This window comes from Sceloporus undulatus, chromosome 8 (genome assembly GCF_019175285.1).
Source record: "Sceloporus undulatus isolate JIND9_A2432 ecotype Alabama chromosome 8, SceUnd_v1.1, whole genome shotgun sequence".
In the NCBI taxonomy this organism is placed as follows: Eukaryota; Metazoa; Chordata; class Lepidosauria; order Squamata; family Phrynosomatidae; genus Sceloporus; species Sceloporus undulatus.
In genome coordinates this window covers 37,442,600-37,454,120 of record NC_056529.1, presented here as the reverse complement: position 1 = coordinate 37,454,120, position 11,521 = coordinate 37,442,600, and the positions used below count along the sequence as shown (strand labels likewise).

Sequence of the window (11,521 nt, the reverse complement as noted above, 5' to 3'; positions counted from 1 at the left end):
TTGTTTATTTATTAACCGCTTTTCCCAAGATCAAAGCGGTATACAAGAGTCAGTAAAGACAGTCAGTAAAAACGGTACCACAATTCACATATTAAAAATACACATTAAAACTAATTAAATCCAAAAGCATAGTTAAAAACATACAGTAATAATGTTAAAATCATGAATATCAATATGTCAGTCAATAGGGGAAAGATAATCTTAGAAAGAATTGGGAGTGAAGGCTTGTAGGAAGAGGTGGGTTTTTAACGCCTTTTTAAAGGCTTCTACTGTTCTACTAAGGCGGATCCCTTCAGGTAAGGCATTCCACAGAGAAGGCGCTACTGCCATAAAGGCCCTTTGTTAAGTAGTCACCAGTCTCACCTTAGGGCAGCCTTTCTCAAATAGTGGGGCGGGCCCCCCCAGGGGGGGGCGCGAGGCTCCGTAAAGGGGGGCGCGAGGCTCTGTTATGCAGAGGTGTACTTATAACAATTTTATAGACAAATGATACTATTTACAGTCGCGCGGGGGGCACGAAATGTTTTCTTCTTCCTAGGGGGGGGCATGACAGAAAATAATTGAGAAGCACTGCCTTAGGGTGATTGAGTAACAGTTTTCCTGTAGTCCTGAGAGTCCATAAGTAGCTGTTAAATCTAACACTTGTGTGTCTCCTTGGATGGCCTTGCTTGGAAGAGGGATTCACTAACTCCTCCATTCAGTTGACCATCACACATGGACAACACTGCTTCATCCTGTACATAGACCTTGAACATGGCCATTTAGTGGGCCAGGTAGAGTGAGAGTCAGTCAAGGAGTATCTGACCATGTTCCTAGACATGCATTGACTATGTTATCCTCCAGGACACTGAGAAAATCCTTGGAAGGTCTTGGAAAATGTGTCTTCCTTCTGCAGTTAGCTGTTGCTTGGTTGTCCCTCTCTGAATCCACTGGCCACTGAATGGCTATGAGGGGTTGCCCACCATGCAGACCTTGTTGGCTCAGGAAGATGCTCTTGTGTCTGGAGGTGATGGATTCCTCCATACGCCATGATCAAAAATGTACAGTGCGCCCTTCCCTTATGCGGGAGATCCATTCCGGACCCCCCACATAAGGGAAAAAGCATGGATGCTCAAGCCTCATTCAAATGAATGGGGCTCGTACCCACGGTGGCATGGCGGCAGCGCACGGGGCACACACCGCAGGAGCATGCACCGTTGTTTCCTTCCAGCACATACTTCCCTCACTTCCGTTGCGGTTTCCAGCGTATTCTGGAAGCCACGTAAAATTCACCCATGTATAACATGAGAGCACTCTATGTGTTGTTGTTCTCCCACTCCTCCTCCTTCACAGGATTTATTTGGCAAGGTTTCTTCAAAGGAGGGTTGCCTAGCATAAGGCCACACAATGAGTTTCCTTGGCTGAGTGGGGAATCAAACTCTGCTCTTCTATTCTATGATTCCATGATTCTTCCAGAACCAAAATCCAACACTCAAACCACCATGCCTTGTTGGCTCACAATGGTTATGTCCCTTCAAGTTGACTCCAGTTTGCATGTGCTAGAAGAAGTAGACCAAGTCTACGAAAGCTTATGCTACTTTTTTTTTTACACAGTTAGTCTGAAAGGTGGTACAAGATACTGGCATACTGGCATACTTATATACCAGACTAACACAGCTATGTCTCTGAATTGGTTAAGTATAGGTAGATAAGTAGCATCTCCTGGCCTTAGCTGCCCTGCCCCAATTCCAACACAGCCACCAGCTACTGTGAGTGATGGAGGACTGTTCTCCTGTCCATCAATGCACAACAGAATGATGTTTCCATTCCCCTTCCAGCAGCTATTTCAGGTGCAACAATCAGAAACAGGATCCCTGTTGCAATGCCTCCTTGCACTAGAGATCACTGGAAGGAGAGGGGTGGAAAAGTCAATCTGCTGCACCCTGATGGACAGGAGAACAGACCTTTATCTTTAAGGCGGAAGGGGAAGACTATTATGATAACAGTTATAGTGCCACAATCATGAATGTGTCGTCTTCCTGAATGTGAATCATGTATGGATGTGTAACTCTAGGTTATGAATCAATAACTGCAGTATAGTGAGTCCTTGGTGTCTGCTGGGGTTTAGTTCCAGGTCCTCCCCTCCCATGGATACCAAACTCTATGGATGATCAAGTCCCATTAAATACAATGGGATAATAAAATGGTGTGTCTTATATAAAATGGCAAAATCAAAGTTTGCTCTTTGGAATTATAATTTCTTTAATATTTTGAAGCTGTGGATGCTTTCAAAAAAACTCTGTGGATAGAAAGGGCAAACTGTACAGAATTCTAACCAAAATCATTATATTCTACATCTATCTATATATCTGTATGGGCATAATTCAGAGACATAGCCATGTTAGTCTGGAACGCCAGTATCCAAATGGGTCTTGTAGCACTTTTGAGACGGAGTGAAAGATATTGTAGCACAAGTTTTGTTCTACTTCCCTCCATGCATCTGAGGAAATAGACCAAGCCTTTGAAAGACTATGCTGCGACTTCTTTCTCACAGTTAGTCTCAAAGATGCTACAAGGTCACTTCTGCACAGACTACATGATCTCTTTGCATACTATATATCTAGAGCTATATACACAAACATACACACACATGTGTGTGTGTGTGTGTGTGTGTATGTGTAATACAACTGTACCATAATAATGTATGTATGTATTTGTTTGCTCTATCTGATCTCCCATCTTTAGCTGCAGCAACAACTTGGTTTTTCTTTCTTCCCTTTACACAATTCTCTCGAAAGCTTTGGAATTGGACATATCAAAACTTTCCGTTTGGCCCATTTCCATAACCCTGTAACTTTCTGAACAAAGATCTTATTTCCCCGACTCTCCTCCAGGGAAGGGAGGAGGAAAAAGACAAAAAGGAAACTTTACACAGCTGATCAATAAAGGCAGCTTTCCATACCCAACAGAGAGGCAAGCATCAGCCATGAAATAAAATGGACTTTATTTCTTTTCCCCCCTTTACATTCCAGAGCTCATTAGTGAGATGCTTTCCGTCATTGAAAGTGGGGCAAAGAGAAGCAGGCGGCGTTATTTTTTAATGATTCTGTCATATTTATCTCTCTGTGTCCTGGCAAAATGAAAAATAAAATAAAATAAGAGTTCTTGGTTTGACATACAATTATTAAACTAGTTACAGTAAATCACAGGGGAAGGAAGCTTTGAAATGCATCCTGTTTTGCTTGGGATGGGGGGAGAGAAGCTTTTATTTCCCTCCCTCCCTTCTTCATCTTGGTCTGAATATGTTTAGTCCAAGCAATGCAAAATAAGCAAGGTCTCATTCATAGCTGAGATTTCCTGAGCGTGTCATTTCTCAGAAACGCAAAATGCAGACTGGTGGGGTCAGTCAATGATATTTTGCTTTGACAACACATTATCCACATGTTACATTGGTTTGGGCTGCATAGATTTGTGTGTGTGTGTGTCTGTATGTGTTGAGGTGTGATGCTCCCATTCCTTTCACTAATGTTGTGACTGCATCCATGTAGAAGACGAAAGCTTTCAAGACCGGCATCCATAGTTTTTTGTGGGTTTTTCAGGCAATGTGGCCATGTTCTAGAAGAGTTTATTCCTGACGTTTTGCCAGCATCTGTGGCTGACATGAAGAGAAGGCTGGCATGGGAGAGAGTTGTGTGTGTGTGTGTGTGTGTGTGTGTGTGTGTGTGTGTATACTGTGTGACCCTGGGTAGGAAGGAGTGATTTGCATGGTAATCTGCATATTGTTCTGTTGTTGATGGCAAGGCCTCAGGGTGGGAGGATATGCAAAGAGGATTAGTGTTTGCATCAGCCATCAACAACAGAGCAATGCACAGATTAACATGGAGATCACTCCTCCCTACCCAGGGTCACAGAGTATATATATATACCCAACTCTCTTCCATGTCAGCGTTCTCTGAAGATGCCAGCCACAGCTGCTGGCGAAACATCAGAAATAAACTTTTCTAGAACATGGCCACATAGCCTGAAAAACTCACCAAAACTATCCTTTGGGAGTGGCGCATGGCATGCAGCACAAAAAGAACCCGCCAGGAGCCTTGAGGAGGTCGCAGTATTTGTCTGCTGTATCCTGGGCAGAAAGGGGCAGTGTCTCACCATCCCTTTCTGTCCGTCTCTATCACCCCCTCAGTCAACTCAGTCAACAGGGAGAAAATGTCTGAGATCTTTTCATTCTTCTGCATGAGAACAAAAGAAACCATTATTTCCATATAATCAATTTGTCCAAAATATCTCAAGGGCACCCAATTGCCTCTTCTAAACTTGCCTGTTGATAATTCTCCCTGACCGGGTCTGTTCCATGAGGTCTTGCTTTGCTCTGCCGCAGTGGTTCCCAAACTTTGGTCCTACAGATGTTTTGGACTTCCACTCCCAGAAGCCCCAGTCAGCTTTGCCTGCAGTCAGGAATTCTGGGAGTTGAAGTCCAAAACACCTGGAAGGCCAGAGTTTGGAACAGTGCTCTATTGTCCAAATACCCCCTTTGTTGCCTTCACATCCAGTCACTAGACCTGGACCATTCAGCATGCTAAGCATACGCTCTGCTACTGAGCTATAGACTCACTTCCATCAGTCGCTCTTTGTATATGTCTGTATATATATTCCGTCCCCCTTTTTCCAAAAGTTTCCACCCGAGTGTTGTGACAGCAAGACAAATTTGCAGAATTACACCCACCGTGGCAAATTTACCTCCTCCGACCGCTAACACAGGGCTCCTTGGCAGTTCCTCACTCGGATGTGTCAGGCTTCTCCTCACACTTGATTAACCCACACAGTTATGGGCCAGCACATCTCTCATTGACAAGACAAAGTAAAGTTTAATTGCTGTTATTTTCATGATGAATGAAGTCTTTTGCGGTGGGAGCCTCGCCGAGTGAGATGATACAGCCATCAAATTGGGAGGGTGAAGGAAATGAAATATGAGGACGACTTTTAGCGGAGATCATCGATCTGCATCTCCCTGAGTGTCCTCCTCTCCCAACTCTCTCTTTCCTGGACAAATTGTGGCACCATTAGGGATAACTTAAAATCAGAAGGTCTAACTCAACCTTTTGACCGAAAGGGTTGATGGCTGTGAAACAACAGCTTATATCGCTCTTATGCTGGACTATGAGGATAGGAAGTAAGATAATCAAAGCATTGCACAAAATTAGGCTTCCCATAGCATTGATCTCATTTCAACTTTTGAAGATGGCTGGAAAGTGGAAACCAACCTTTCATGAGTGCAGACTGGCGATGGTACAGTGGTTTCTTTTACCTTGTTTGCTTGACTTCCCACCTGCCTTGGACTTTTTTGCATCGTTCACATTTGCTCTTTTGCAATAAAAACCTCAGTATTACAATTTTTCTCACTGGCAAGCAATCTGGAGTAGTTGAAGCAAAACAGGGAATGTAAAAGGAGACCATGAGGGGAGAAAGGGCAGAAAGGGGAGGGAAAGTGTAATGCTTACTATGGCACCACCTTGGTCATCAGAAAGTACATTTGTTTGTGTCTTACAAAGGCTTAGGGATAGGCTTTCACTTTCTTACAAATAAAATTTCCAAAGCTGGGTGCAGTAGAAACAGAGAAGTCATTAAAACCGTCCAAATAATAATAATAATAATAATAATAATAATAATAATAATAATAATTGTAAGCCGCTCTGAGAGTGTTTAGGGCTGAAGGGCGGGGTATAAATAACATTGCAGAAATCGAGTATCCCTTCAGCTACCAATAGATGAACAGTCTGTTCTGCCTGTGACCCTTGCTCAATGTTGGTTTTATATGTTTCCTGTAGGTTGGAAATTAAATCCAGTTGTGGGTGCAGTCTATAGTCCAGAATTCTATGCAGGTAAGCATATATTGTGTATTTGGTTGCCATAGGCAGAGCAATATGGAACCGGTTTCCCCTGAGCTGTATTTTGCTGCTATCCATCACATCATTAAGCATTGCTAAATTCTGTACCGATCTCAAGTAATGAGTAAATACAAACAAAGCATCATTCTAGGGACTCTAATACCCTTTAGATTGCTTTTGTGTAAGCCGTTGGCTTCCTAATTCACAACAGCACATGTAGAATTATGCATTCCTGAGGACAAAGGACTGCCGAAAACGCATTCGGGTATCACACTGTCTTACAATTATATGTGCAATTTCACCTAAGCCGAGGGCAATGCTTTGAGATTTTATGAAGAATCGCTCCTGCAAATGCCTTCCTTGTTTGAACGGTGGCACGAAAAACCAAGACAGGTGGAAGCGCCCTGGTTATGAAAGCATCACCCTAAGCCTCCCATATGTTCTTTTTGGCACCAGGTTAAACCTGAGAAAGGTCACAGGATGCTGTGTGCGTTGTCTGTCTTAGCATTGCATAGTTCTTATCTGCCATCCTAGAAACTATTGGAGGAAAGGAGGAATACTAAACCTTTTAAGCAACCAAACAAAATGGCACAATGGCCAGAATGTGGTATATAAGTTATGACTTGCCAAGAGGACTCCAGTATGTGGCAAGTTTTTAATGGCTTTGTCCAGGAGAGGGCAACTGTTACATTATTTGGGCTGCATCTGCACTGCATAAATAATGCACTTTGATACCATTTTAACTGCCATGGCTTCTAAGGAATCCTAGGATTTGTAGATTGGTGGGGCACCAGAGCTCCCTGACATGAAACGCTAAATAGGTCACAAAACTACAGGTCCCAAGATTCCATAGCATTGAGCCATGGTAGTTAAAGTGCTGTTAAACTGCATTATTTTTTGCAATGCCGGCATAACCTATGAAGTAGAGCCAGCAAAGTGACTGCTGCGCAATAGGAGCAATGCACAATGGGGCCAATGTACAAAAGGACCGATGCACAACCACCGATGCACGTTAGGACCCATCTACATCAGGCAATATTGCCATTGTCCCAATAAGCATATTTGCAGTTCCCTAAGAGGGTTTCTTAGTGCCTCTGCTACTGGCATAAATAGCAGAGCTAAAAGACACCAGATTCCATCTGATCTTGGAAGCTAATCGAGGTCAGCCCTGATTTGGAACAGAGGCTACCAATGAGTGCCAGGTACTATATGCTATAGGACAAGAGTGGCAAAACTACCTTTGAGTTTTATTTGCCTAAGAAAACTTTACAAAATTCATGTGGTCACCATATGTTGACAGGTGACATGAAGGCACACATGCGCAGTCACACCTGCTGTGACTTGGCAAGGCATACATAAAGTTATGTTAAGTAAATGGTGGTAAAGAGCTCCGCCATATCTCTGGGTAGGGAAAAAAACAACAAGGAGATGTAGACAATTACACATTGGTCTAAATCATATTCTTCATCCTAACTAGGTAGGCCTACTGAATCCATGAAAGCAATGTACATGTTCACTTGCCTGGTTAGTTATGCAATGGATTCAACTACAGGATTCTGTAGGATGGAGCCATGCTGTCAAACTGCACCTGTAGTCCAATTGGGCCTGGTTCCTATGTGTTTACTTTCCGATTCCTATTCCATGTCCTTGGTTGGCTGCCTCTGACTGGGGTCAAGGAAATAAATGCTGACTTGATGGGAACTTGTAACATGGCCAGGGTTACCCCATAAGATATGCATTGGATGAAGAATTCAACAGCAGGTATGGTGTTGCAAGCACTTCCTCATTCTGAAGAGGCGTAATTGTACCCTCAGATTAGAATCCGTGCTGCAACTTGGAGCGAGACTTCACTCCCTCGTTGAAGAATTGTTTAGAAATATAATAATTAGAAGTGGGAAACGCCTCATTAGGCCAAACCCAACCCACAATACCGGAAGGTGCAATTTCCCCATCAATAAGGAATTAAGCAACCCACTTGAGTATTTAATTTGTTGTGCTGGATGGTTTCATTTCGCAAAGTCTTCTCCTGTTCTTTATTACAAGCGGGGAGGGTAAAAGAACCACATCTTTTTGTGTCTATAATCTAGCCAGCCAGCCAGCTATCTACCCAAAAAGAGTTTGCAACAGTCCACCAGTCACTTGTGCCGCATTGGTCAAGGCATGCCTGCCAAGTCACATGTGGCCTTCAGTCTGATTTGAAATTATTAGTTTAGGCCTTTCCAAAGGGGATCGTCCATTCCTTTGGTAGGCTATTGGATGCTGAGAAAGGGAGGAAGGAGAAACAAGGAGAACAAAAGTGTTGTCCTCCCTTTTTTCTAGTCTCCTCCACCTCTGCTTTGGCCCAACCTGCTACTCTTCTCCTCCAAGGATCTCTCAAGAGAAGTTATAAATCTGCCAGTATTGTGATCAAAGGCCAGAATCAAAAATGGAACTGGGTGGGGAAAGAAAACATGAAATGCTCCAATTCTTGACGTTGAAGGAAGCTATTTAGACCCTGCTCTTCACTCTTTTCCATATGGAATAATCAAACCATAGAATTGGTGGGCTTCCTTCAGTGTCAGGAATTGGGCCATTCTGCCATGCAGGAAGCACCCATGACAGATGGCCATCCAGCCTCTGTTTAAAATCCTCCAAAGAAAAAGACTTCATCGGACTCTGAGTTAGGATGTTCAACTGTCCAACAGCTTTTACTGTCCGGAAGTTCTTCCAAATGTTTAGATGGAACCTCTTTGAAATAGAATAGTAAGAATCCCAATGCTGTAGAGTTATAACTTTGGAAGGAGCACCAAGTTCATCTGCTTGCCATGCAGGAATCCACAGGAGAAACACTACTAAGAAATGGCCCTGCAAGCACTGTTTAAAAAATTCATGGGTGATCTGTTCTAGTATGGAACAGATCTCATAATCAGGAACTTCTTCCTAATGTCTAACAGGAATCTCTTTTCTTCTAATTCATTTGGTTCTTATCCTATTCTCAGGAACAAGCGAAAGCAAGTTGCTCCATCTCTTATATGATAGCTTACATCACTGACGCAATGCATAGCCATGCAGCTGGATTGTGATAATGCACGATGTGGTATCACACAAGGGCAATGTGTAACGGGACATGTTGTGCCTTGGGACCATTGCATATCAAAACACATTGTGGATCAGAACCATTGTGCAACAGCCACGCTGCTGGCTCCACTTGCTTAATGGTTCCCAGTTGTGTAACTATGTCTCTTCCCATGAATGAGAATATGAACATTGCACAGTGGTGCAGTTCAGTTATTCACAATTGTGAATCAGATTACAATGACATGAGTTCCCAATAGGATGCTAGCCATGGTTTGTAAAACTGGGTTCAACATCTGAAAGGGAATACTTGTGGACATGAAGGCATCATGTTGTCATGGTGGCTAAACACCATTGCTACACCTCTCTTCCATGTCTAACTGTTCAATGTCTAAAAAGGACTTGAAGCAATGTCTTATTTTATCTCCAGCTTTAATTACATTTTTAGATGAAATGGCAATAGCAACTTTATGAAGGACCACTGACTTAACCAACCAGGGCCTTCCTAAATTGATAAATCAGAGGCATTGGCTGCTCGATACAAATGGCTTTCTGTTAATGATAGATATCATAATAATATGCCAATAGTATTATCATTGATTTCTTTTGAGAATTAACTGCCTCGCTTCTAATTGCCCTCAAAGGGAAGGACAGGAGGAGTTCACACATTTTTGTACATTTACAATCAATATTTTCAATCTCCCCGGAAGGCGATTTTCTTAATTTACTGAACTTTCCTCTAGCATTTATTTTGTTTCTTAATTATGAAATGGCAGGTTATTGATTTGAGCATGTCATCTTATGGACTTCCCCCCCACATTTTATAGCCAACCCCGGGGTGAGAGATTTGGCCCTCTTAATGCAGATCTTTAGTTACCATTAGGATGGTATTAATTTTGTGGTGTGAGTTATAACCTCTTACCCGACCGACCAAAGACACATCGCTTCCTAATGATAATAGTCCAGCTACTGATATTTATCTAACACTCAGCATGAGTTAGATCTAAGATGAAACTATGTCCCTAGTTGTGTCCCTATTAATATGAGTGTTTCAGAACATCTCTCATCTTTGAGATTTGCAAAATGCACTTGGATTATTTGGATGCCTCTTGCCATCACTTCCCTTCTTCTTAGCCTTCGCTGTTTTTAACCTCATTTCCCAACAGTGGATACATAATATAGCTGTGATGATCCATAGGGTTGATATAGATATAATATCTTGATATAGTTGCAAAAATTACAGAAGCCATTAAAGCCCATTTGATTAAATAGTACTGAGGACTAGTGAAGGCAAAGTTGACGGAGTTGAGATAAAGCCATAGCTGGGTAATATAGGGATTTTCTACAGTAAGGATGATAGGATAAATCCAATAGCTTCCTCCGTCCCTCGTACTGCATTTTCAATTACAAGAACTCAAATATTTCTATCCAGATTGAGAAGATATGCATGGATTTGGGGAACGTGTTTGAAAACTAACCAAAACAAAATTCTCTTCCATCTGCGCCAGCCAAACTCAATAGATAAAACTATTGTCCAGTGTGACAAGGATCATTCTGGACTGACCTGTCATATAGGAGTCAATGATTGAACTTACAGGGATTCGGCCATGAAATTTTTAGTGTTGAATAAAATCGACCAGCAACAACAGTGCCTTCTTCCCCTCCCCGAAATGCATACATTTATTCATTATGAAATCTTGAAAATTTGTATAATCTACATCAAATGTGATCTGTGACAAAATCCATCTGTGTTCAAAACTCCCAAACACTTCAAGTGTTTTGGTTCAATCAAGGATGTCGGTTCTGAAAAAATGGAGCTTAAGTCCTTCAGTCTGTGTTTCATTTCACAACATTAAAGGGCAGCTTACAGCTGCGTAGAAATGTCCCTTTGGCCCGGAACAGACAGGCCTTTGTGGTGCCCTTGTCACATGTGAGGGCTGCCTGGTGGGCGGAGCACCCACACGCCCGGCATTCCTTGCACGTGACAAGGGCGCCGCAGCTGCAACGCGCCCACCAGACACGTCATGTACTGGTGACACTGCGGCTGCACCGCCTCCAAACAGGGCAGTGCAGCTCCAACGTCCCTGCGCCATTGCTGGTGCTTTGGGGCGGTGGAAGTGCACTGCAAAAAGAAGCTGCTTCCCGGTGGTCCTTTTTTGCTGTGCAGGAGCGCCATGCAATTTGGTTGCTGCAGCACTCCTGCGGAGCAAAGAGAGGCACCGGGGATGTGCCTCTTTCTGGTAGTGTGTACCCCACCTTTGTTACTAAGGGATACAAAAAGATCTGTGTACGTTTGTCTCCCCAGAATGTTTTGCGTGGAGCTAAATTTACTGTGATTTAGATTAGATTTAGGGAAAGTCCGGCCGATGGCAAAAGGTGGCCCCTGGCTACTATTTCATGGCCACTGAGTCCCCCAACTGACCCCTCCAGCACTGACATTTTATAATTGTCACAAGTCTCAGGCAAAAATTGTCCAAAAGTCCTCCCATTTTAGAAATGCTCAAAAACCCATTCTGCAAGCAGTCTCAAACCCACCCAGATCCTTCTCTCAAACCCACCCAGATCCTTCTCTCAAACCCACCCAGATCCTTCTCTCAAACCCA

General features: G+C 43.0%; 1 protein-coding gene across 8 annotated transcripts in view; it reads left to right on the top strand.

Annotated features, from left to right (window-relative positions):
• The window catches only part of RBFOX1 (RNA binding fox-1 homolog 1), a 1,322,412-nt gene that overhangs the window by 1,220,114 nt on the left and 90,777 nt on the right, over positions 1-11,521 (top strand). For all 8 annotated transcript variants that reach the window (XM_042437945.1, XM_042437936.1, XM_042437943.1 and 5 more), the window contains one exon: positions 5,805-5,858. In XM_042437945.1, the coding sequence (XP_042293879.1) occupies positions 5,805-5,858 (54 nt within the window). The remainder of the gene's footprint in view (positions 1-5,804; positions 5,859-11,521) is intronic.